This window comes from Toxotes jaculatrix, chromosome 17, assembly GCF_017976425.1.
Source record: "Toxotes jaculatrix isolate fToxJac2 chromosome 17, fToxJac2.pri, whole genome shotgun sequence".
In the NCBI taxonomy this organism is placed as follows: Eukaryota; Metazoa; Chordata; class Actinopteri; family Toxotidae; genus Toxotes; species Toxotes jaculatrix.
The window spans coordinates 10,121,230-10,148,978 of record NC_054410.1 but is presented as its reverse complement, the minus strand read 5'-3'; the positions used below and the strand labels follow the sequence as shown (position 1 = coordinate 10,148,978).

At 41.2% G+C, this 27,749-nt stretch overlaps 1 protein-coding gene across 12 annotated transcripts in view; it reads left to right on the top strand.

Moving 5' to 3' along the window:
- rps6ka1 (ribosomal protein S6 kinase a, polypeptide 1) overlaps positions 1–27,749 on the top strand; it is a 44,602-nt gene that overhangs the window by 10,160 nt on the left and 6,693 nt on the right. For 2 of the 12 annotated variants that reach the window (XM_041060640.1, XM_041060646.1), the window contains exons 3-9: positions 21,462–21,515; positions 24,913–25,029; positions 25,188–25,269; positions 26,081–26,161; positions 26,333–26,412; positions 26,545–26,651; positions 27,423–27,460. In XM_041060640.1, coding sequence (XP_040916574.1) covers positions 21,462–21,515; positions 24,913–25,029; positions 25,188–25,269; positions 26,081–26,161; positions 26,333–26,412; positions 26,545–26,651; positions 27,423–27,460 — 559 coding nt within the window. Of the gene's footprint in view, positions 1–10,555; positions 10,581–11,839; positions 11,853–20,338; positions 20,457–21,461; positions 21,516–22,511; positions 23,074–23,478; positions 23,527–24,912; positions 25,030–25,187; positions 25,270–26,080; positions 26,162–26,332; positions 26,413–26,544; positions 26,652–27,422; positions 27,461–27,749 lie in introns of those variants that run through there. The other 10 variants (XM_041060638.1, XM_041060643.1, XM_041060648.1 and 7 more) reach the window with 10 other exon arrangements.

The following is a 27,749-nucleotide window of genomic DNA, read 5'->3' as shown; positions in this document are numbered from 1 at the left end:
GGTAAAGTATTAGTACTCAGCATAAAGATATATATGTGTGTGTGTGTGTGTGTGTGTGTGTTTGGGGTACTGAGGTTAAGTCAGTCCTCTGCCCCTTGGAGAAAACATCCACAGCACTAATGAGCCATCTACTGTCTCCTGACATTTCTCTCTCCGACGCTTGATACGGTGTAGAACTTGGTGAATACATAAGAGTATATTACCCAGATAGTAGTGCTGCTTTTGTCCCTCCCATGCTTTTTTCTAAGCCATTAACCTGATAGTAAAGATGACTGCAGAAGGTAAGGGACCCTGGCAGGCAACTCTTGACAGGGTTTTACCTCAGTGACTCTATCGTCTGTTTTTTTTAAAGCCTTTTTTGTTTGTTTCAGAATAGGGGACACATTAAAATAGAGTGAGGTGAAGTAAAAATTCACAGTTTTTTTTTTCTTCTGATGATTACAATTAATCCTTTGGTCCAGTCATTCCTTCTTTGCTTCTTTCTTGTGATTTTTTTTTTTTTTTTTTTTTTTTTTACCTTTTGAGGAATCTAAAAATTATTCAGAAAAAAACAAACCGAGAAGGGAAAATTAGTCTTCATTTGAAATTGCACACAGTTTATAGACATGAAACCTTTCATGAGGGGTTTCAAGGTTTTGGTGTTTCATTATAAAGGATGACAAGCAACACGATTTGGGAACAGAGGCTATCACCAGTCCAGAGCACCACATATTTTCTTCTACTAATGCAGTGAAAAACCAAAAGATATTACATTTTCAATGTAATAAAATAGAGAGAAGCAGCAAATTTTCACATTTGAGATGCTGGAACTAGAGAATTTTTGGTGTTTTTGCTTGATAAACTACTTATTGTTAATTTGTTTCTTTTAATGAATGGGACTAATTAATTAATTAATCAAGCCCAAAGTGAAAGTGTCAATATCAGAAGTAAAAGTAAAAATAACAAACCTTTTTTTATTGTATAGTTTTCTATTTGTATAGTTCGCTTATTCTCAGCTCCATGCAGTTTGAAAGAAATAAGAACTTGGGGGAAAAAATAGCTGTTACAAACAAATGGCCTCTGGTGAGGTGTATTGATGGGATGATCAGACTGCAGAGCACAGTCACCTGAGAGGGTACTCAACTGATCCATCTCATCACAGGGGGAATTATACTGCCCAGCAATTTACTCCCTGGCACAAAGCCAAGCACACAAAGATCTGCTCCCACACAAGTGTGGAAATTGGCCTATTTCTAGCAACAAATCATATCACCGTCATTGCATTCATTGAAACCTGGGAGGAAGATATATTCAAAAAGCTAAAACAATGGATATGACAGGCTCAGTGTCAAAAAAAAGAAGTGTTAGAAGAAGGTGATTTGGAAAAATCCATGACATACTCTGTGTGGTGAGAGGTCAGCTGTCTGCCACAGGACTGTCAAAAGGAAGTGAAAATTAATTAGCCTAGGAGGCTAGAGTGACCTTACAGAAGGTCTGCGGGGCATGGAGCAAGGTGGCAGCCATTTTTGGACCTCTTGTAAAAACTTTGTTTGATCTAGTTGCCGTTTTTTGGCAGAATGCTTCATGAGTTAATTGAGAAAACCATCCTTCAATGCAGCCTTAAATCCTTAAGCCATCTGCCAGAACTTATGAGAAAAGTATTGTGTGGAGTAAAACCTGACCACAGGTCAAAAACACAGAATTCCTCACAAATGAGTAGTACCTTCACTGAAGCCAAACAGCTAAACCAGAATAAAAGCAAACAAGGGGTTTCAGTTTGTGAGGCAAAGTATCCCATTACTGACTGAACATTAATGACCTACAGCAATCCCATATTGTATATACATCACATTGGGGGATGTCACCTGAGACATCACCTTTCTCTGACTGAGCCCCTTCCACTTTAAACCAGTGAGGCAAAAACACTTGTATTAACTAAAACTGGGCATCCATGTGGGACCCTGGCATGAGAAAATAACTTCCCTCAGCCTTTAAAATATGGCAGTCAAACACTTTTAGCTGGCATTGGTTGAATTAGCTGGAGGTCGATTAACAGGGACCCCCACCGCGCCACCCCATTAAAGCAGTTAAGAAGAACCTTTCAGGCCTTGTGCCTTATTACCACAGGTTGTTACAGATTAAAGATTTTTACTTTTTTATCACATCTTTTAGTGCAACATTAAATTATTGCCTAACCTCAAGAAGTTGAAATGCTCCCTCAGTGTGAGGAGAATTGGTTGTCATGGTTTCACATCAAATCAAATGGCAGCCAGCCCGGCAAAAGCAAGCAAGGTTATAATTGGATAATTCATGATTTTCTGTGTTCTTGCAAATGGAAGACGCATTCTGAGAACACAGCTTTTGTAGACATAAAGGGAGGAGTATAGGGCAACCCCTGGAGCCACTGTGGTGCTATTCATTGTAAGCTAAATATTGGCGAAGGACCACAATGAGAAAAAAATGACAACTACATGGGCACACACCAACCAGCAAAACAGTTATGAGTCATGTTCTGGGAAAAAAAAATATGACTAGTGCTTGATTAGTTGATTTACAGAAAATGAATCAACAACAACAATTTTGGTGATCCTTAAAGTCATTTATTCAGCTAAAATGCCAAACATCATCATCGTCCAATGCTACTTTGTTCAGTTTGTATCATTGTAAATTAAACGTGTGGGTTTTGGGCTGCTGGTTGGACAAAACAAGCAATTTGCGGTCACATTAGGCTCTTGGAAACTGTAATGGACATTTTTACTGTTTTATATTCCAGTGACATCTTCAGAATGCTTGTTTTGACCAACCAACAGTCCAAAACCCAGAGATGTTTCGGTGACTATCACATAAGACAAATGCTCGCATTTGTTTTGCCAAATACGCAAGGTGATTGCTTCATACTCAAAATCTTGGGTTGTTTGTCACTAAAAATACTCATTTATGTAACGTTCACCAGATCGTGTTGAGAAACACACAGTATGCGGTCAGTAATATGCATAGTATGCAGTTTTGCTTCTCTTGTGCGCGTGTGTGTGTGCTTTTATTTTGCTTGGTGTGGTTCTGACTCCACTGTGAACTCCCATCTACCAAGCATGAGGGCAGAAAGCAGAAAGAGGTAATGCCTTTTCCATTGGTGTCAGTGACATTTTTTGTAGTCCCTAATGTAAATAATGGATTTTTACTGCAGCTAGCTGCTGAACGAATGGAGTTTTTGCTTCACTGGCCGAGTGACAAGAGGGCACAGCGGCGCAGAGACAGGGGCGAGGGAACTGTCAAGAGCTCGAGTGGAGAGGGAATGGAGGGAGGAGCAAACCGCATAGGAGGACTGCAGAAGTGGAGTATAGAGGAAAGTGGGGAGGAGAGGAAACAGTAGGCCGCCTCTGCATAGTTCTCCCTCCAGTCAGTCAATTGTGGACACAGACGCGGTCGCACAATTCAGAGCTTTGTGACTGAAGAAAGACTCAGCGTGCAGGATGCCAAAAAGGAGGAAGTGGCAGAATAAGTCAGCACTTCAGACAAACACTTTTGGGTCTCTTGGGAAAGATGTGCCTGAAGCAGATGTACACAGACACACTCACGCCCATGTAGCTTTCTGTGAACTGTGATCCGACTTACCTCTGGCTAATCTGTCTTTATCCTCAGATCACTAACCGCAGTCTTGCACAGGCATTGCGTCTTCGCCTCTCTGTTCATGCGCGTGTTAATCAGAAGGAGGGCTCAGTGCGGCCTTGGTGTTGAGTGTTTCCAGGACTGATTAAATATTTACCAGTGGCGAGAGTGTGTAGGCAGGGATTGAGGCTTACATGATGAGCTTTTTGACCTCTGGGCTGCCGTAGAGCGCTGTAAGGCCGTCGAGTCAGGAAATAGGAAAGTCAAGGCTGCGTAGCCTTGCAGCGTGTGTTTGTGAATCCATAAGCCTCTCTGTTTGCGCATGCATGTTGTAGGCATGGCAACTGCTCTTTCTTTCACAAACCTGACCTCGCACTTGATTTATGTGGCATTGCCCACCTCCCATCCCCCGCACGCAGACACTCTTAAATACACACACATACATATTTTATGGAGGTAGACACAGTAAGCTCTCCTCTCCACTTACTATAGAATCAGTCTGTGTGTAATCTTAAATCCTGGAATCAGTTAAGATTATACACAGAAGATGGCCTCTATGACCTAAGACACTGGTATACAATCTGTTTCCTGCAGTGAGCGGTTGTATATCCAGTGCTTCTTTTTCATGGTCATGGTGGCACATGTGATTTACTGTCCTAATCCAAGATGAAGTTGGAGATGATGCTCCAGAAGTCACATTGGTGAGGAATTAACTCTGCACATCATTGCTATGCATATATCATAGCAGCTGCTGCAAGAACGTCCAGTTTGGACCCATGTGCATTATGCATATGTGAGAGTAAACTGAGCACAAACCGCTGCCTTTTCATGAATAGTTGTGGTTGCTAAGTGACACTAATTAAGACGCTATAAGATTGTTGTGGAATTTGGAGACAGCATTATATTTTGAGACAGTAGAAAGGTTGGGGAAGATAGGAAAAAGGGGGGTAAAAGAAAAATAATGGGACACAAAAGAGAGAGAAGGAGAAGCAAAGCCTTGTCTCTTTCCTTTGACAGCAAATGACATAACAATAACATGACAAAGCTTTGCAGTGTACCTCTGGCTGTAGCTTCGTGTTTACTGGAAATATACAAGAGTGGTATCAATTCTGTCATACGACCCATAGCAAGCAAGAAAGCATATTTCCCAGAATGACTAACTGCTTCTTTAAGGAAAGTCTCCTCATGTGGGGGTTACCTTCTGGCTCCCATATTTCCCTTCTGTGTCTGTCTGTTCCTTTGAGCAGTACCAATCTGGTAAATTCACTGAACTCTCCTCAGAGGGCCTGACGGCAGCAAGACACAGGAGGCAGGAAGGCTAAATAATTTCTTTTCTACCTCCTCTGTTGCTTGTCTCTTCCTCTATTCCTGTCTTCCTACTTTAGCTGTCTCCTTTTCTCTTGGCTCACATCCCTGCGGGGGCTGTTTGCATTTTACTCTTGATGAGATGCATCCTATCATTTTAAACCTCTCCACTTCCTTGCCCCTTTGGGTTTTTGCTGACTAACAGTAGGATTTATGTGGAGAAACTGGGCTTGTGCATGAGGACGGTTTTGCAGCAGAGGTGTGAGATATTTGCCCCGAGCTCTTACTGAAGCTCACGTTCACATCACAGTTGCTGTCTTGCAGCCAATCTCTGAATTTTTTTGTGGAGTGCCAGTGAGCTGGAGATTGCAACACGGAACACATACATCAGTTTTCTTGTGTTTAATAAATAACCTGACACTATCTGAATATGGTACCATTCCTCAACCATCTGCTACTCCTGTTTGCCAAGCTCCATTGCCAAGAATTATTTGCAAATACTATGATGATCATATCACCAAACCTGTGATCCTGAATCAGTTTACTTGAAAATATCTGAATCTGAGCCCAGAGTTGCAATGTTTGGACCACAAATTTGAAAATCTCTTTCTCTCTTCTGCTTTGATGCCTTTTCCTGTGCTGTCTCTGCTTCCTCTTTCCCCAAAACCTTGAAACATCTGTGTGTGAACAACTTAACCTCCAGTCACTTCAGTTGTTATATGATGATATATGTGATCAGGAATAAAAAAAAAAATGGTTCTGTACAATATGTGAATGTGTTTAACTAGATGACTGTGCAACAGGATATTACTTGAAAAGGACATACATGCTCAGTGGGCCTTCCTGGGCTTAATAAAGGTTAAATAAACACAATTAAACTTTATGAAAGGAATGACAATAAAGGCAGAGGATGGAGTGGATCTGTACTTTCAGCTCGATCCTGTGTCTTGTTGTTTTTCCCTGATCCGCAAAGGATCGTCAAACATTTTCAGCACTGGAAAGCGTCTGGAAACATTTCTTTGAAAACCCGATCACCATCTTGCAACAGAGTGGGAAATCTTGCCAGAGGAATAACACATTATGCCGGCATCTGCTTGGCTGTTTTCCCCAGTGAGCAGATGCCTGTATTAACAAGGTTTGGACACGCCTTAGAGTTCCACAGCGCTAAACACTGCACATTCCACTGCAGGGTCAGAGGGAGGGGTTATTAATGGGGAAGTGGGGTTGGAGGTAAAGTGAATAGAGTCTGTCTGTGACTGATTATATGACTTTGGGCCTCAGGATGTAGCCAAACATGCACTTAATGTATTATCATCTAGTCTAGATAGTTGCGTTTTGTGTCTGTCTGTGGCAATGTCTGCATGTGTCTCTGGGGGTGCGTGGGATGTTTCCCTGAACTCAGTTGAACTTGTAACAAAATGGATGCATGGATTTAAATATACCATGCCCTCAGTTTGTCAGCTGGGCCTTTTGCCAAATAAATCCTAAAATACTGCAGCTGTCTGTCTGGCTAATTGTAGCCGACGAGCTCTGTTGTGTGTGTGTGTGTTATGTACACACGTGTACATTTCCCAGAAGATCTGACTTTGATTGAACGGGGTGCAGCGGTAAGGGAAATAAAAAATGCCAACTTTTACTTTTTAATTGGGGCAATTGCTGATGGCAGCACTGTGGCACAGACTCAGAGGTGACATTGGTTGTGCCCATCACAGATGTGGCTCCAACACACACACACACACACACACACACACACACACACACACACACACACACACCATGACAACCAGTAAAAACAGTAAGCAGGGTGTGAGCTTGAGGGTGTGTGTTTTTATAGCATTGTTTTGCTGACAGCTCTATCATTATTTTTTTCAGTAGTTTGGGAGCATTTTCTTGGATCCCACTTTGTGACAGGACACCTCGGAGGCAGCCTACAGCCACATGCACACACACACACACACACACAGAGTCCAGATAGAGTGCAGACATAGACTGTGTGCCAGTCTGCCTCTGAAGCAAGAACATTTGATTCTTTTTTGTTTGTTTCTGTTGGACTGCTCATCTTTTCCCACTACTTGATGTGTTAAACTGTACTGTATCACCCTCTGTACTTGACTCAGACCGTTAACAAGACTGTCTTATTGACTGTTGAGCAGGATTATGTGCTGGCCTTAGAGTTGACAGAGCGATTTCCTCCCTCGGTAACATACATTATTACCCTTCATACCTCAGCACCTCCTTTCATTTCCTGGGTGTGTGATTAGCTGCTAGTTAGCTAACACAGTAATGAGCAGAGAGTGGCTCATAAAAGAGTCACCCATGGGGGTAGCATGCCAGGAGCCAATGTGGGCACGGTGGCAGCACGAAATCTGACTCAAGAGGAGCTCTCTTGTGGACAGACAGATCTTTTAATTTCCTCATACATATCCTGAGGCACACCTTGGCCTTTCTCTTTTTATCTCTTTTAAGCAAAATCTGTTCGTTATCCAAATCCCACATGTAGCTTTTTAACTTTTAAAGAATATTTAAGGCAGTTGCCATTTTTATTAAAAAATATATATATATTTGGATTAAGCAAATAGCCTGTTATTTTGATGAGATGTCAGAGGATTATACTTCCATAAAATTAGATTTAGAGATTAAAGTCTTGCAGCGCAGTCTGAATATCTCTATCTTAGATCAAAGGTCATAGTGAAAGTGTGTAAATGCAGCTTAATATAGTGTGAAAAATCTTGGAAATGTTTAGGTATACAGGGTGTAGAAGTATAAGACTCTTACGTGCGAGGGTACACACTGAGCAGGATATGTAAAACTTTGGAGATTCAGGAATAAAAGTGTGAATGCTTTCAGCTGTAAATATGCCCACACAGTATTTTATCAGAATAATAAAATGCTGCACACATGGTGTTCCTGCTGTGTTCCACTTCCATTGTAAGGCTGTACATGTGCATAAGCGCAGTGCCCACGCCAACAATTAATCATAAATGGGTGTCAACACATCCGACTTTAACCTGATTTGCACGTAAATGCCAGCAGGCATCATGGGCTACAATGACGGCCCATCCTCTACCTGTGGAAATAAAAGAAAATAGTAATCCCACAATTAGATCAGTCAGAATAATTTACTGAGCCTCTCTCCCTCTCCACCCTTTGCCTCTTTGTTGGTAGTGTGTCAAAGCCTTGGAAGTCGGCCTTGTTGTCACAACAGCTGCTGGAAAGACCACTGGCTGATAGACTACAATGTCACTTGAAGCCACAAGGGTTCTGGGGTTGTGTCAGGCTGGATTAAAAAAAGTAGATGTGCACAACAGGTAACATCCTTAGGGTGTTTAAAGGCGAAGGAGCTCGCAGTAGTTGTATTTTGCTGTATTTTTAAAATTTTATTTATTTATTTATTTCTTATCTCTGGAAGGGGGTGAGATTGCTAGATGGTAACCCTTCACAAAACAAATTATGGTCAAGCTTTTAAACAGCTTTTAGGATGGAGTGAGATTGCATTGAGATTGGAAACCTCACAGGCATCACATACGGTGTTCTTTCCTGCTCCTGTTTTAGGCCAGAAAATCAACACGGTCCCTGAAGACTTATGCTCACTCTCATCCTGTACTGGCAAGGTCCTCAAACAGCTCTAAGCAGCCAGTTTTTTTTTTATTACTCACTGTGATTTTGCACAGCTATATATCATAAGTCTTAATATCTTAATGACTAATGACTGCTTGCAGTTCCTGGTTTTGTACTGTATACATACTGAGACCTCCTGACACACCCTAATATACAGTACATTAGGGGAAAAAAATACCCAACATTCCTTTTCGGTTTACTATCACTCTCAGGCCAACTTATATAGAAAGGATTGTATATTTGAAAGATGAAAGATTCCTTCGTTTTTTAAGGGCAGTATGTCTAAAAATTTGACAGTATTATGTGTCAAGTTAGAATTTAATCTGATGATTTAAGTTTTTGTTTGTAGAATGAAATTAAATAGCTCCACTGAAAACTGGTGCACTCTACACATGACTTTCAGCCCACTGAAGTGCAGGAACATATATTTCCGTATTTCCGCAGTGTGATTTTGGTGCTACCTTCAGGGAAGTTGGAAATTTTTAGATTCTATACACAGAAGCTTTAGTTCAAATTTCAGTATAGTAAGTGCTGTATGTTACCTCGGGCTGAACATGTATCCTTTATATCTGGCCCTTTGACTTTGTCACCATGTTAGTATTATGGTTCCACTATGGTGCACCAGTTTATTTAGGTCTGTGTATATACTAAACATACTTGTCGTTTGCTGCTCATTCAGCTTCAACTCAGGTCCTCTCTGCTTTCACAGGACATCATTTGAATAAATGGACAGGTTTCTTAATGGTGTTGTTGTTTCTATTCAAACAAGCCAGGAATGTTAAAGCGGCTGTGTTGATAAAGCCATGAAAGATTTTGCAATATTAGTGGCGTTAATATACCACAGGAAGGATGATGGTGCTAAAAAGATCTGCGAAACATGGACAACTTTTAAATTAAATCGCTTTATTATTATTTATTATTTATTTTAAACTGCTAGTCTGATCAGTTCTGAATAACCAAGCCCCCAAATGCTATGGCAACACACCCTTTCGGAGTAGAAGAAATATGTCAGTGTAACAGCCTGTTAAGAGTACCTCTGACTTAAACATAAATACACTGCAGCATGTGACAGGTTGTGTGGATACACAAGGATTTTAAATTTTATTGCCATAAAGTCTCAATTCAATTAATTAATTATCAGTTTCCTGCACTGATAGATACTGTGTCTTGCAAAACTATTTCCATTCATTCTACTTATAACTATGAGGTCTTTGTGAAATGACTTTTCCCAGTAGGTTGTTACTACCAGAAATCTAATATGACTCAGATGATTCATCAGGGTTCAGTTTTCAACCGGCTAACCAGTGGCAAATATTTCAATCCTAATCGAAAATCAGATGTAGACACTGCAGTGTGAAAGTTGAAAACACCATGTTTATGGAGCTTTGGTGTTTTGACTTTTGTGAGTTTTCAGTTGTCCCTTTGGACTTATGCTGGTTAGCTTGTCTGCCTGCACTCTGAGGTATGAAAGGAAAGGTAGCAAAATAAGACCCAGACAGAAAATATAAACCCACGATTGTTCTATTAGAGCTGTGACAAAATCAGCATAGAAACTGATGATCTGATTAGACTCGAACGGGAAGTGAATTGATATTTTGATGTAGAGACATAAACAAATAGCAGTCTGAATTCACAGTCACACTTGTGCATCACTTTTCTGCTTGAGAGGAGAACAAATGAACTGCATCTGTTGAAATGGTAATTATATCTGTACAATCAGTTCTAATCATTAGCACTAGAAGTCACTCTAATGCTGACTCAGATGGTGAAAAGTTGTTCGTTGAAATGTTATTTGTTGAAGCTGATACCATAAAACAAAGTTGTGTTTGTGTTCAAGTTCAGTTCAGCTCATATCACAAGTGCAGTTTCTGTGTATCAGCAAACTTTGAGAGTTCTGCAAATACCTCCACCACACAAGTGAGCCACATCCTGAAAGCTGATGTCAAAGTTTGATACAGAATTTTGTGGCAAAGCTCACGTTGTTGAGAGGCAGGGCCAAAATATGAAGTGTCCGCTCTTGAGTGACTCAGGGTTAAATAAGCCAGGATTGTGCAATGAACATGCAAGGATTAGTAAGTGAAATGCATCTTGATGTTGTGTTTGTTTGAATATTTGTTCATTGATTGTAATAAGATTCTTGTGTTAACTTCTATAGTGATGTAAATATTTATACCACTGCTGATATACATTGAGGAAGAGGACTGTAGACTTGCAGTACATTAGAACTGTGAGCAGCAGAAATACTGAGGCCTTGAGCAGCTATGTTCATTTTTGTGACAATAGATCTGATGTAGGCTCACCCATGAAAGTTCATCCAACCAAGGTGTACCTGACACAGTGTTTCCTATTAATTACCCAGACCGTGGTGGACCGTGGTGGACCACGGTCTGGTGGTGACCACGGTTTCCTTTACATTGATTTATATATTGAGGCCTGCCTCAGTATCAGCATTGACTCCCACATATTGACTTTCTATTTTTTTGCTATTTCAAAACAGGTAAAATCGTATTTTATTGTAGAGCTGCGCAAAACGCATCGATTCGCTCAGACCTCTCCTTGCCCTGCTCTCACTCTCTCTCTTTCTCACACACACAAACACGCTGACAATGGATCCATCTGTCATAGTTGCACTGACCGACTATCGGGAGCACCGGCTGGTAGACCGTCAAAAAAAAAAAAAAAATCCATAAAGTTTTTGCCGTCCTTGTCAGTCTATTTACCGGCCCTCTCTGCATGCCTGTCATTTAGGGTGCTCGTGAGACCGTGCTGCGTAGGTGTGCTGGGACTAGGCTTGCAGGCCAAATAACACACCCTCACCGATCCGAGTGAGACTTGTTTGACAATGTGAGGCAACAGAGCTGTGCTGTTCAGTTATTTATTTGTCACAAAGTAGTTGGCAATTAAAAATCTTTGCAGTGGACCATCATATATATTATTTAATAATTAAACTTGTCATCTGCCTCCACAAATAGAATCTAATTCTGAGGGAAACACCGCGTGAGACTTCTTTTTGGATTTTGCCTCCGCAGAAGCTTGTGTTGTACAGAGAGGTTCTGTTTATCTGAAGTGTATTGCCTCTTCAAAAGTTAATTACAGCCCTCCTCGCAGCATCTGTGCTGCGGCAGAAGGCATTAAACAGTGGGAAGGCTTCTTAAGGGATTGGCAGTGATGTGGTCTGATTTATGATATAGTGGCTACGTGATTGTCCACTCAGTTATCAGATTTTAATTGTTGCGTATTTGCTGAAAATGGGCAAGAATCCTTTCTATAGAAACCCCAATGTTTAAACCTTTTCCATTGGTTCTCAGTTAGTTCACTGCTTTTCTTTGTTATGATAGATAGATGTAGAAAAAATTATTCATTGACTAACCAAGAAAATAATCAACAGATTAATTAATGATAAAAAATAGTCGTTGGTTGCGTTCCTAGTGTTACCTCTTTCTTTTTCAGTTGTGAAGCTCATGATTATGAAGTTGCAGTAACATGTCAGCTTTATATAACTTTATATGGCGGTGGCAGCCCTTGTCATTTCAGTTACATGTTTAAGATCTAATCATGAAGACTTGACATTATGAGGCTACCATCGTGGGTGTTGACTCTTGTCCTGAATATGTCCACTGTGTCTCTTTTCTTTCCCATATTCTCTATCTATAGTGGCATTACTTTGTGCGTCTGCCTCTCCATCTCCTTATATCACACATGATAATGGGATTGACCGTGTCAGTTTCAAAGGCACTGATGTCTGGCTCATTTGATTATTTTTGTGAGAGGAGGAAGAACCAGACCTGCCAGTTATTGCTTTTCATTCTTGTTCGATCGGATGATAAAAATCATGGCGATAACAACAAGTGGAAACGGTCTCTGGATCCTGTCAAAGCATTGAGTGGACTCTGGTGTTCCAGCGGCACCTTAGATGACGACAAGGAGGGAACCCTGATGACGCACACACATACGCACATTGACTCACACACACACACACATACGCACACACGCGCACACGCGCACACACACAACCACACACACACGCACCAGACCTTCTAAATGAGAAAAAGCACTGAGCCTTGAAGATGCCCTCTTTCATGCTCTCCCTCTCACTTCCCCTCATCATTCTATTCCGTACATTCCACTACAGCATCCTCCACTTCTCTTCTTCACCACACTATCTTCCGCCTCTTCTCCTCATCACCCCTCCTTCAAGCCTAATTCATCATTATGTCTTAGTCCAGATAAAGTTCGGGTATTTGACGATTAGTTAAGCAGGTGTCCTTGACTGTCCTGCCCCGTTTTATCCTGCTCGCTTTTGTTCTTCTAAAGTTTCTTAGCCAAACTTTTCTTCCTCTCTGTGAAGTTAGTCACTCATAAGCAAGGACGGCTTCAAATCAGCTCTGGCTGAATGTCTTTTGTCAAATCCTGAACGCTAACTTTTCAGCAAGGTCATATGAAGTCTTGCGAAAAAGGATGTCTGACATTGTGATGCCTGATGGAATGACGCTCAGCAAATCAATAGCTTTTTTAGTCACGGCCATGTTTGGTTCATCCGTTATGTATAAACAACTCTCAGTGTTCCTGTTCCAACATGGCAAGTTAGTCAGTTAACAAGAGTGTGGAATGGAAAATCAGCTTCATTACGCAAGCTGGGCAGACTTTGCCCTGACACACACATAAACACACACACACACACGCGGTCTTACAGTACAATAAAAAAATCTATTTCCAAGGCTTACCGTCATTCACATCTTATCAAGTGTGAGTCATACAGTTGTGTTTAAGCTGCAAGTTAATTGAGCCTCTCCAGAAGGTTTTAACACAAATTAAAATGGCTCCTTATTCTTTCTGGTAGCTAACAGACCTTGTTATGATTGCCTCTGCAGGCCCAGGAGGGTTGTGTGGTGTGTGTGCATTTTAATGCGTGTATGTGGTACATGTGTAGTAGTGCCAGGAGGAAGTAAATCAGATTGTTACAGATGTTTCTGTGCAGTTTGTAGCGTATGTGTGTGCGCGTGTGTGTGTGTTTGGGGGGTTGGTAGCATCTGACTGAAGTGTCTGTCAAGCGGGTATCCTCTTATCCGAGTTTATCATCAGCAGAAACTGATGTTAATGGTAGCAGCAGTTTTGATGGCTTGGGGTGCTGGTGAACACAGAAACACACACACACGGGCTGGGAGATGGTTTACAGCCCAATTACCCAGCCTGCCTCTGTGCTAGAAGGGGGCTCTAAATCTTTGGATTCTGTTGTACACAATATAACCTCTGTTGCACCCTCCCTCCACCTCTTCTTGGCTCTCAGCTATATAGTTATTCTCTCTGCTCTGTTTTCATGCAATGCTCTTAAACTAATCTTTATCTCTCCTTTAGGAGTTTTCAGCTCATCTCAAAGGATTAATTTTTGATACAAGCAAACATTTAAGGAAGTCAGATCTGAGCATGAGCAGTCAGACAACCATGCTTCATCGTAAAGGAAAAATTGTGCATGTGAAAAGTCTGTAACCTGTCATTGATTTTTACAGTTTGAATTATAATATTACTTGATAACTGGTAACATTGATAACAGTGTTTTCTCCTTCAAAGGCTTTTGCGTACCTCAGGGTTTATCATCTGTTCACAAATCTTTCTTCCCCTGTTGGACTCACTCACACCTTAAAACTGTATAGGATTCATTAAGCCAGGCTGATGTTGATTATATGAATGAAAAAGTCTTGGGACACAACTTGAATGGTTTCTGCGAATGGGTGCGGCAGGGCTGTGTGTATGCACAGAGCATGTCAAGTCCAGTATCAGTGGGTTTCATCATGCCAGATCAGACTAAAAACCTTCTAGACTTGAACAACATGCCCCTCAAACTCACGATCCATCCATCTATTCACTTCATCCCCTCCTCCATCCATTCATGGCTGCCGTGGGCCTAGTTGTCATGGTTACTGTATCTTCGGCGTCACTAAGCCCTGATTGTGACTTGTGTCGCCGGGAGGAAAAAAGGTTTATGATAACACATATACATACAAGAGCAGACGCACACAAACAGACACTCCTCATAAATCCTCCGTGGTCTACTCATGGGGATTTTCATGTTTGTTTAAATGTACATTCAGACAAACATGCACTCAGTTTCTCTCTCACACACGCACACACACACGCACACACGCACACACACACGCACACACGCACACAAACACACACACACACACACTGGTACAGTAGTGATTACATGGGGCTACTCTGACAGAGAGTCAGCCCCATTAATCATCCGGTGTGTGTGTGTGTGTGTGTGTGTGTGTGTGTGTGTGTGTGTGCATTGTCTTATAGATAAGTCTGTGTATTCTGAAAGGTCTCTCGTATTAGAATCACAGGCTACACTGCCAACCTTTAAAGGCCATCATAATATATTACCTTAAAGAATAAATGTAGATAAATTCATTCTCTCTCGGCACGGATGGTGTGGAGAGGAGGGTTCTGGCATCAAATTGCATATTCAAGTAGTGAAGAGTGTGAAGGCACAAAAGTGCTCTTGTTTGTGAAGATGAAGGTTGGCAAATGTTACCTGGAAGCATCATCAAAAAAAGTGTGTGTGTGTGTTTGTGGCCTTGCCTCTTGTACCACCTCTTGTTTTACAAAGAGGATGCTGGGAGATGGAGACAGAGAAAACACAGTTGCCATAGTTTCATGCTTCTCCCTCTCAGGGTCGACTAAGGAAAATGTTCCGACCAGTTCCCCTCATCCTTTACAGTTCTCATTAATATGGATGCTGATGGTGTTTGTTCACTCAGCTCTGCCCTTTCTGTTTTTCTCTCTTGATTTAATAAAACCTCTGCTGCATTCTTCTTTATATTTCCATTTAGTTGTGTATCTTTTCAAGTTAATCTCTTGCACTTTTGTGGTCTGGCTCTTTCTGTGCTTTCTTTTTTTCTCTCACATCTGTTTCTCTTTCTCAGCAGTTTTAAGGGTTGCACCCAGGAGCATGTAACCTTTGACCTTGGTTGCCATGGCAGCAGTGTCGTATGCAGTACAGGAAATGCGAAGCGTTAACAACAGAATGTTTTCATAGTCTATTTACTCATCTTGGCTGTGTTGAGTGTAAGGAAACAGAACTGTAAAAGAAAAATGGGTTTCAGAAGGAATTTCATTCTGAATTCTGTGTGTAGTGTGAGTTGCCTCTTTCAGCTCACTGTTTTGGTTTTATGGCCACCTCACTGTTTCGGTTCAATCTCAGTAGTCTCATCAGCTCCATGTGTAGACACAGCAGGCAGTTGTTTGTAAATAACGAGCTCTGATGAACCTACTGTTTGCTACCTGCCCAACACCAAACAGCACACAGACACAGTTAGCAACCAGCTGGCGAAGCATTAAGGAGTTAAAGAGCAAGACATTGTAAAAATGTTCACCTTATTAGCTTTACGATATTTTCTTGTTGCATTATGTTTAACACGTGTTCTGCCTAAAAAGCAAATAATACAGCATTAATCAAATACAAATAAATACGACCCCTGTGGTTTCAGTGAGAAATATTTTCCTTAAAGTTTCCTATCTGTTCCTGCTCAGATGTTGAATTTGGATTGTAGCCTCAAACTTAGTTTGCTTTCTAGCTGCCGTGCACTTTTTAATGTGTAAGTGGAGACAATTAACTTTTTCTTTACGCCTTGAGGTCTTGGACTCCATAACTAAATGAATAATATTTCCAAACGCAGTATGTACAGCAGCATTTTGGTGGAGCTTACCTCCAGGTTGGTTGGCGCTTATCTTCAGGAAGGATGCATACACCAGTGTTTTGATTTATGTCCATGTGTGTTTTGAGAGTGTGCTTTTGGCAAGTGGTCAGGCTGATATTTAAGGAAAGAGGAGAACCATGAGAGGGAGGAAGCAGGAAGTATTGACTGAGATATGAAGTTGCTATTTTCGACTGCTGTGCCTGGTGTGAAGAGTTTGAACTATGAGAGAGGGAATGGTTATGCGATGACACAGAAATTAGAGATGAGTGATGAAAAGATCAGGAGATGTTATCGTTTGTCATGCTATTGTTGTATAGGTTGGACTCTGTGTGGATAGGGTTGCTGCTTTTTCTTAGTGTGTTCAATACTATTTTCCTGTGTCATTCATTATTAAACATATCTCTGTTTATGGATTGCATTGTTATGGTTTCTTGCTGGAGTTAATACCAATGACTGATCATGTGTTTAATTAAAAAAAACAAAAAAAACATTGACATGTTGAATACTTATTTCCACTGTGTGTGTAGATTTTTCTCTGTGTTCCTTGCATGGTGCTATAAAGAGCTATACATTTCCACTGCAGTCAGCTTAGCTTTAACTCCAGTGACCTCATTGTGTAAGTTACCAACATCCATTCGTTCTTCTCTCCCTCTGTCTCGTCTATCCCTCTCACTTATCTCTTTATGCCTTGCTTTTGTTTTCTCTCACTCCTTTCTACCATCTCTGTCCCTCCTTTTTTTTTTGATGCATTTATTGACCATGGCTGCCACTGTGGATATTACACAAGACCATTATGGCTTCATGTCAGCTGGCCCAGTGCTGAACTGTCTATCATCTTACTGCTCTCCTTGCTGGTGCTATTAATATTACAGATGCCAACGCAGGATTTCCTGTAGCATCTGTGCTAATCCTGTGCTACCTCTGGTACATTTCCTGTATCATCCACTTCACATGTTTATGGCATTTGATATAAAAGTAACACCTGTGCCAGTCAGGACTCCCTGTGCATGAGACATTTGCTGTTGTCACTCAGTGATGCCATTTGGTGCAGTGTATTGTAAAGCTGGGTCAGTAAAGTGTTTTCATGACGTCCACAGCAGTGGGTTTTTCATTGCAAATCTGGTTGTTTATAAAACATGGGTTTCCGTGTGTGTGGAAGCAATGGATGTAATTGGATGACCAGATGGAACAGATGGCACCATGTGCAAAAGGATGGGTATTAACCGCAGTGGTGCCCTCCACCAAGGGGTCAAAGGTGAACATAAACCTAATGGCTTTGCTATTCTTTCCTTTTATATCTGCACTTCTTTCGTGTGTGGCATAATGAAATGTGCTGAGGAACACTGGTTTAAAAATATGTCTAAAAATTTGTGACATAATAGCTGTCCAAAGCAAATTTCTTTTTCCTCCTTTTTTTTCCAAAATGCTCTTGGCTTCCATCTTTCTGTGGAATAACAGCAGCCACATTGGCAAAGACAGAGATAATCATGTTAAGTAGTAGTAGGGATTAAGACTTTTCAGTATGTGCAGTGCGGCTAGTTCTTTGTTCTTTGTAAGTCTTTGGGTGATTCTGCCAGCTTGAACCTAAACTTTCTATTTTATTTTATTTTATTTTATTTTATTTTTTCTTTTATTATGTTCTTTAAATCTGTTATCTGCCTGCCTGCCCTAGGCTAAGTAGTATTAGAGCACTGTGGTGGGATGTCTTAGGATTGCATTTGGACCAGGTGAATGTTCATCTGCAGCACTGCGTCTTCCCACACCTTTCTTCCCTCCTCACAACTCACACCTCTTCCTTCCTCCTTTTTTTTTTTTTTTTTTGTACTCTCCTGTCTGTCATGACTGTCACAGCAGGTGTTGCCAGAGGGTAAAAAGAGAAAGTGAAAGAACGAATGGGACAGGGGAAAGGACAAAATGGAGGTGGACAGATGGAGAAGGTGTTGCAAAGTGAAAAGAAGGTGTGTCACAGGAACAGCTTGTTCATCACAGGAAAAAAAAGACAGTGAATGGGAAAGATACTAGCTGAGTGAATGAGTCAGCCCTGCCCCCCAAAATATAGCAGCACACTTTGGCCCATGCCTTCAGAGCTGGGGCAGAGAAGACAGAGTTTCAGACTGATAAAGACAGAGAGAGACATTCCTGTCTCTCACCTGACAGATTTGGGTGCCTGCCTGCAGACATGTCTGGATGTTCGTGCGCAAAGACACACACACGAACACAAACCTCTTTTGGCATCTCTAAACTAGAAATTCCTACATCAGTGCATATGTAGAGCTGTAAACATACATTACTCAGTTCAAGCGAGCTGTTCCTGCCATTACTCTCTCTCAAACCTCATATTAAGATTATTGGACAACTATTATGTTCTCTATAGGAAGTTTAGGAAAAAGACAGTAAATGAAAAGCAAAAGCAGATAACACTTTCTACTAAGGCACCCTTTTTAAAGGGTTTTTATGTGGATTCAGAGCTAAAAACACAAAGCTATTGTCATGCTGGAGGAGGGCTGACGCACTTATAAAGATATGTGCAGTTAAAACTTACAAATTCTGTAACAGTGTGTGTTTACATTAGAAAGGGGTGCCTAAAAATATGATGCATATTCTCGTAGCGGCATTATTTTGGACCTACTGCCTACCATATTTTCAAGAGTTTCTTTTTTGTCTTCAGCTCTAATTACATAATCACAAAATCTTAGTCACAGTCAGAATAGTGCTGCAGAGTACCTGTGCAGTGTATTTTAAACTTGTGTGTGTGTGTGTTTGTGTGTGTATGCTCACACAGACAAAGTCTAGTGAAGGATATTTGTTTTCACAGTAATGAGACTGAACCACGGTTGGTTGGATGGATGTTTAGACTACTCTGTCTCCCTCCATGTACACTAGTCATTTATGCTGGCTCCCACTCTGGACTTTCTCTCTTCTTCTTCTTTTTTTTCCCTCCTCCTCTCTGTTCCAACAGTCAGAGCTGTCATGGATTTGAAATCATGCAGGTGCTGCTGCTCCATTTTCCAGGAAAGAGGAGAGGCAAGAGTGAGAGAAACAGAGACAAATACTGTGATTGTCTTGTGTTTTTCAGGCCGCTCACAGTCTGAACGATCTTCTTTTCTGGTGTCTCCTTTACCACACCCAGTTTTCTTTTTTTAATGACTCTATTTTCTAAACCATACCATCGTATTCAGCAGGTTAAAGCTTTAGTCTGTTGCTTTGAGACTATGTGACAAGGCATATCTGTGGTTGTGACCTTTACAGCTGTGGTTGGACAGTTTTTGTGCAGCAGGCCAGCCTCTGCCACCTCTCACATGCTCCCTTTCTGTCCCACTTTATGTCTCCCTCAGTGTAATTGATGTCAGAACCAACACTTGTGATTTGGAGGAGGCATGAGCTAACAATGTGAACATGCCCTTACTTGGCTAAAGCTCCATCTCATAACACTTTTCTGTGGAGCGCCCGGCACCAGCCTGGCTGTAGACTTGCACTGGCCCCTTGTGTTAAGCAAAGAGCATTACACCATGGCTGTCTGAGAGAAGGTACATCTGCTCTCTAGCTGTTACAGTGACTGACACACATTACTTTAGGTGGAAGTGCTGACTCATGTACAACAGCTAAATACAATATATACATTTGGTTAGTTTAGTTTGTTTTAGCTTTGATTTGATCGCGAAAGAATGAACTTTAAAGAGGTTTTTTTTTCAAGAATCTCTCAGATTCTTGACAATCGTGCCCCAGCATGCAAACAGTTTCCTCCCCTTCTCTGGGAACTCCTGTGGATGCAAACAGTGCACAAATATGCAAAGTGAATCTCTGCTTTGTTTGACTTCACATCAGGGTTTGTAAATCAGCTGAGCAGACTTGTCGGAAACTGCTATGTGCTCCGGCAACAGGGTATTTTCCCTCCCTTCCTCTGTCACTCTACCACTCCCTGTCTCTGCTTCTTGTTCCCAATGAGAAAACTCTTCCTAAGAGCCACTTTCTGCTGCTTTGAAACCATTTTTTCCTTCTACTCTGTCCCCGACAAGTCTACTGCTCATGTCCATTTTTATAACTTCACTTTACTTCCCATTTTGGTGTGTGTATGAGCATGCTGATTGCATCTCTTGACACCATGGTGTTGCATACAGAAAGTGTTAGCTAATTCTGACAAAGAGACTGTGTATTTGTAAGACGGCAACAGCATCAGTGACATGGAAATATCTGGACACAGACATGTGGAGGCTTTTATTCCGCACCAAAACCCACACACGAGAGGCAAGTGGCTTTTTCACATGCGTTTGTTATCAACCTCAACTTGATGTGAAGTGAGCATCTCTGTGCGTGTGTGTGTGTGTGTGTGTGTGTAGGACGTGAATGGGACCGGGGTCTTGTCCAAAGCTTCAGGCAGCTGTTTGAAAGTGTGTGTGTATGTGTGTGATATTTTGGAATGAGAGGAAGGGGTTTCATCTGTGAGGGTGGATGTGAAGCTGAGCTCCCGTCGCCTCAGTTGTGAAGAGAGAGGAAACCAAGGAGAATGTGTTTATCTTTCACCTCCTCTAACCCTAAATCATAAATGCTTAGTTTTGCTGGTACACTGAAAACTTATGTCCTTTCATTCCACAAATGCAACAGATGTTCAAGGCAGTGGTAATGCGAGATACGCACTTTGTATTTGCTCCTAATTTGCTACCTTAGTGTTCAGCCCATGTGTTGTTGCACTAAATAGTCATATCAGTACAATAGAACTGAAACTGTTGAGCCAGACCATCTTAACAAGATGAGGCCATTAAATTCTTAAACAGTACGGACACTCATTTCAGTTTGACTCGGCCTTGTGACCATGCACAGTGTATTCAAATGACATGATTATACAGATTCATTTCTGGGTACTCTAAATTCTAGATATTGCCAGGATCTTCATGTGTGATCAGTCACATATGTTAGTTGAAATTCAAATTCTCTCTAAACAGCAATTACACTCCCCGCTGCTAACACGTTGGAGTTATCGAACAGGAAGGAAGTGAGATCGGTTCGAGAAAAGAGGAAGTGAGAACTAGGAGGTTTCCTGTCACTAGTGTGATCACACTCTTACCCTGTTCTGTCCTCTTCTGTGTGTATGTGTGCGTGTGCAAGTGAGGTATACCTGCAAGGACACACACATTTGTGTCCAGCACGTCTGTAGGGAAAGATGCCGTTTGTATTGCTTAATGTAAAACCAGATATGTTCTCTGTAACCTGTGTTAACTTCTCCATTTTAACAAAAACACTCTACCCTTCTAGAGGGAGCCTCATATTACCTGGATAGAGAGAGACTTTGCCAATATTAGAGGCCAGGTAAGCTCTGACCACTTGTACAGCTACTTTATATCAGGCCAATCTGCAGCTCCTCCCTCTTTAAGCAAACACACTCCAGCTTACTGTAGCTTACAGTAACATGTCATGCATTTTAACCACTTCAGACTAATGCGCTTTTTCGTTTTCGTCCCTGTAAGCTTAATTCAGCAGTCGCAAAAATCAATTTTTCCCATGTACCATTATGGACTGAAATGCAGTGTAATCAAATGCTGGTGAAAAGTATGTCCGCTGAAAGCTTGATTATGCTGCTGTTTGATCAAGAGAGAACTTGACTCATGCTCTGTATTTATATGGGTGTACAATGGTCTATTCTCTCTGTTTAGAAAAAAAAGCCTTTGTAAAGAGAAATAAAGTGAGAGATGGAGGGAAGGAAAAGAGGGAGAGGGCAATTTAGGACCGGTGAGAGCTGTTTTAAGAGACAGGATGGGCAGGAATAGAATTATGAGAGGGAAGAGAGGGACATGCCTGGCCAGAGACAGGAAAATCTCTGTCATCCGCAGGCAGTGAGTCGTCTGAATCGTCTCTGCCGTATCGACACTGAGAGGGGACACCTTATCCTCTCTCTCCCTGCCTTCCCTTTCCTCCAGCTCTTACTCTGTTGAATTATGGGTGAAGGGAGGTGGCATTGAGTTGGGTTTTGGAGTCAAGGCAGCTCCTGGTGACATAGAAAGACATGAAGTGATAGGCTGTGTTATTTTCAATCATGAGAATAGACAAAAATCAATTTCCACCACTTCTGTTTTTTTGTTGTTGTTTCAGTCTTCCTCTCTCTCTCTCTCTCCTCTCTCTCTCTCTCTCTCTCTCTCTCTCTCTCTCTCTCTCTCTCTCTCTCTCTCTCTCTCTCTCTCTCTTTCTTTCTCTCTCTTAGCCACAAGTGTGTGTGTGTGTGTGTGTGTGTGTGTGTGTGTGTGTGTGTGTGTGTGTGGGACTTGTTGGGTGCAGGACTGTGAGAATAAGAGTAGGTTCTTCCTTCCTGCATGCTTCGGTTCCAGTTCACTTCAGATACAGTCAGTCACTGAGGATACACTCAGCTAATCAGACCAACACAGACAGAGAAAGAGAGAGAGAGAGGAAGAGACAGAGAGAGGGCAGGGGGGATAGTGGAAGAGAAAATGAAGAGGAATAGTTAATAAAAAAAATATAGCAGGAGGCCCCTGCAGAGAGAATAGATAAAGGGCAGAGGATGAGAGATTTGTCCATATTTACCTGCAGTCCACAGAGCTAATCCTAACATGAGTGCACAAATGAGTCTAGAGTGTGCTTGTGGCGAGATGAGGTGAGGTTTGAGTTGATTTATGCGAGGTAGTACGGTGATTGCCTTGTTATGGACATGGGTAGGACAGGATAAAACAGTCTGGGAAATGCTGAAATGGACAAGGACAAGAGAAAGTTCAACCTCTTCAATTTGCTGGCCCTCTACCTGTTCAGAAGGAACAAAGCCTTGACTGGCGACCCCGCTCACTGTAACAGCTGCAGATCAACAGCTGCACCAGGCAACAGCACTGACACTTTACCTGCACCGAGGAACCCCTGGACGGTAAAGTGACACCTCCTCATTTTGGCATCTAGATAAACTTTAGGTAGCCTTCAGAGAGCTGATAGCGGTGTTTTGATGTTTTTGAGGACTGTGGTTTTGTAAATGAAGAAGCAGAGAAGTGGAATGTATTAGCACTGCAAAGTGCAGACAAGACTTGTTGGTGGTGGTTGTTTAGAAACAAAGTGCAGCTGAAAGCCTACATGTTCAACTAACTCTGGTTTCCTGTTGTCAAATGAAGTCCCAGGCTTCAGTGGTCTATGGTTTTAGTTGCTAAGTGTGTTGTTGAAACTTTTATCAGGCTATCACTGTTTAAAGTGTTTAGGCCCGTATCTATTTATTATTTTCATTATCAGTTCATCTGATGATTATTTTTTCTTCATCTCGTTCACTGGTTCATCTCTACAGTTTCAGAAAGTTTTGAAAAATGCCCGTCCCAGCTTCCCAGAGCCAAAGGTGACCTCTTTAAATTGCTTGTTTTGACCAAAAGGTCCAAAATGCAAAAATATTCAAGGATGAAACTGAGAAAAACAGTGTAGTGTTGCGTTTTCAAAAGCTTAAACCAGAGAATGTTTGGCATTTTTTGCTTAATAAGTGACATAAATGATGGATCATAAAAATAAGTTTTTAATTAACCTCAGTTAATTGATTAATCGAATAATTGTTTCATCACTAATAAGCTAAAAAACTAAACTAATAAGAAAAAGACAAGAGCAAAGCCTCACATTTGTGGTGTTTTTACTTGATAAATGCTTAATATGACTACTGACAATCAAGTTAGTCATCATTATTCTTGATTAACTGACTAAACAAAACTGTTTTGATATAATAATTTCAAATTTAATCTGTTTTATAAGCTGCTCTTGCCGGTTCCACTGAGCATTAACCACATAGATTAATATCTTCTGTCTGTTATTAGGTGCTCATGATAATGGTGTTCATTGTATCTGGTGGTTTCTCCAGAGGACAAATTCAAAGGATAACCTGTACAACAGGCAATGTCCTACACTCTAGTCGCAAACTTTGAAATGAAACCCTTTAACTATCTGTGAACTTTCTGGGTAGAAGCTGAAATAAAAATGCGTTTCCCTTCTAACCACACTGTTAATTTTAAAATTCTCCCTGCAAGATAACAATAGTGCTGTGCTTCATTGTAGGCCTGCTGCATGAAACTAAAGCTGTAACTGAAATAACTGAAAAGTCCGGTCATGTTGTTGATTGTGTTGATACTTGCTGGTGATGCTTTGATGCGTTTCTGCAGGGTGTTGATGAGTTTTGTCTGAGGTTGACTTCAGGTCAGCTGTGTTCATGTGGCAGAGTTCTCACCAGTGCCTGCAGTTCCTGCAGTGCTCCACCCTGTTTACAGAACCCTGAGAGGTTGTTTTGTCTCTGAGCACAAAGTCAAGCTTGAGCTTCTACAACTTGTGTCCAAAAACGTAAAAATAATCCATTGGAGGCATTTTGCATTGCACTTTTCTAAAGGGTGCACCGGTGGTTTACTGTCATAGTTACTTCCATTTTATGTTGCAGTCACCATGATTTCCAGAAACCTCTTTAAAGAAAAAAAAAACCCCACTGGGTGTAATCACCCATTCTTACACATGCATCTCTCTTTTTACTTTGCTTCCTCTTTCTGAAGTGTTTTATTTTGATGTACTGCTGTTTACAGCAGGAGACACTCCTATGAAAAACGTGTGCTCTTTGCAAAGCAAACAGTCTCTGACATTTTCTGTCCTTCACACAGTCCTTGCAAACAGACACTACCTTTATTGTTTTACCCATTTGTTCTGTGATCACTGACTGTTTTATTATACCTTTCCCCTTCTGCTTTGCATTCTTCAGGAAGATGGAGACATCAAGGAGATCAACATCACCCATGTGGTCAAAGAGGGCTCAGAGAAGGCTGATGCCTCTCAGTTTGAGCTGCTCAAAGTTTTGGGGCAGGGATCCTTTGGCAAGGTAACATACATATGCACAACTGCTTTTTCTTCCGCTCCCTCTCTCTGACATTGCACATTTTCCTCCCTCTTTTGCATTTTGAGACTCTCAATCCTTGTCTGATATAACAGGGTTTGGTGGTGTTTTTTTTGTTTTTTGTTTTTTTGTGAATATTGCAGGTGTTCCTGGTGCGAAAGGTGACCCCTCCAGATGCCAACCAACTCTACGCCATGAAGGTCCTCAAGAAGGCCACACTGAAAGGTACAATAGGCTGTGATGTAAAATAAAAAGCTGGTTCTGTGGTCAGAAAGGTTTCCATAAACAAAAGGTTTGGATTTTCATGACTGCAGCTGTCAGCCTGGTAAGTCTGTCTGAACCTGTCTCTAAGTTCATGTAGGCTGATTTGAGTTTCACGTAAAAGGGTGTACGCTTTTCCTGTAACTCAATGAGAACTACACACAGTGATGTTTTGGCAGAGTGAGACCACCACAGCTTGCTTTCACCTTTGCACAAAAATGATGTGGTCTCATTCTTCTCTGTAAACATCAAGGTATCACACTTGGTTCACACAGTTCCCCAAATAGATGTGGTTAATTTAATTTTTTATGTCTTTAAATTCTGTTTTTCTTGGCATGAGCATTTAGCATACAATATACTACTGCATTGACTTTACTCACCATTCAGTTAGAACAGTGTAGTCAACAAAATCATTTATTTACCTGCTGGGGAACAGAAAAGACAATCACTGTCTACTTGACTGTAGTTTCTATTTTATTTTCTTCATAAAAAAAAAATGCTGCATTTTTTTTAAATCTAAAACCTCGAGTCTGTACTACTGCCAGCTTCCACAGTACCACCAATTTTGCGTGACCCGAGAGCCTCTATAAATCAGTCATATACCAAGAATTTATTGTACAGTCAACTTGAAACCATTTTCTTGCAACCTAATTTCTCTGTGCTGTTGCTGCACCACAGTCAGTGTAGTGAAAATTGTTTGAGGGCCTTGTCAAGGATGATTACTCACTCTTTTCAAGTAATACTGCACACAACTGCGTTCTTATTCATCCTTCAGTGAGAGACCGTGTGAGGACCAAGATGGAGAGAGACATTCTGGCAGATGTCAACCACCCATTTGTTGTCAAACTGCACTATGGTGAGTCAGCCTGGAGGGTTACTTGTCTTTACTTCCCAACCCTAGAAAGCATTTTATTGGCTCTGTTGATTCCATCGCTGTTTTATTGCTTTAAATAGAAAATTTTCCTCAGTCATGTTTCCTGATTTACAGCTGAATCAAATTTAAATGAAATCTTGTTTGTATTTGTAGCATTCCAAACGGAGGGGAAGTTGTACTTGATCCTGGACTTCCTCAGAGGAGGAGATCTCTTCACTAGACTCTCTAAAGAGGTGAAGTTTTACAGGCTTATGGTCAGACAAGTCCCGTCATTTATCTCTCTTGGTAATAAACATTTATCAGTTTTTTTATGCTCTCTTTTTCGGTGTCTCACCTCCTTTCTGTTTGTGTTTTGTGTCTCCCAGGTGATGTTCACAGAGGAGGATGTGAAGTTCTATCTGGCAGAGCTGGCATTAGGACTGGACCACCTCCATAGCCTGGGCATTATTTACAGGGACCTTAAACCTGAAAAGTAAGAGCAAAACAACAAACTGAATGTTCAATCACAGAGATATACGCAAACAAATGCATATTTGATGAACAATTCTTCTTGGACCCAAAGCCATCTGGATATGCCAGAGTTCAGTGACAGACAACAGCATCACCGGCCATTCAGTGGAATTAGCGAAGAGCTGAGACAAAAACTGATGGGGTTTTTATTCAGTGTTTATAATTATACCAAACCCTTTTCATCATATCTGAAGTTACTCTGTTGTTATTGAACTTCGTCCTGACCAAAATGTGTTGTGTGTATCTTTTAAACCTAACCAACTCTATGAATGCAAACCTACCTAATTAGCTTGCTTTAAGTCACTTTAAGTTTTGAACCCTGCATTGTTTACATCAGCTTTCAATCTTCTTTTCTCCATTTTAATTGCTGCTTTTTACAGCACATCAGTGCCACTACCTTTTAATATTCATTCCTCAACCTCTGCAGTTTCTCTGTGCTTATGGCGTGCATGTGCTCCCTCATCTACTTTGTGGTAGAACATGATACAAATGCATTTGTCAAACATTACTCTACAGTGCTGCTGCTGATCAAAAGATTAGTAAGGGTCCCGTTAAGTTGTAAAGGTTATTCTTATATTTTGCTAGTGTTAACCCAGTCTACAGCTCATCGAGGCATTACACAGATAAAGGAAAGTTTAATTAAGCCAGTGTTCGCTGAGTGTGATGTCTTCACAAGTAACAAGTTCGCATCTCGACGTTCCTGTTACTAACATTTGAAAATGTTTTCTTCAAGCATTCTCCTGGATGAGGAGGGCCATATCAAACTCACAGGTGAGTCAACTGCTCCTTCATATACACTCAGTCCCTCTACTGGACCCATGCACACACACACACTTTTGTCTTATCCACCTTGTTGACCTTCATTACTCACACTGTGGTGACAGCTTTATCTTGCTGACTAAAGATATCTGCATATGGGCCTGTAGATGTTCCCCAAGTTAATTATTACACTTTATCTTATCATCGTCCATAATCGCAGCCATTTATTTACCCCGAATCCTTCCGCCATTGAACCAAAGGTGACCTTAGGAGGTTTTAGAGAGGCAATATAACAAGTCAC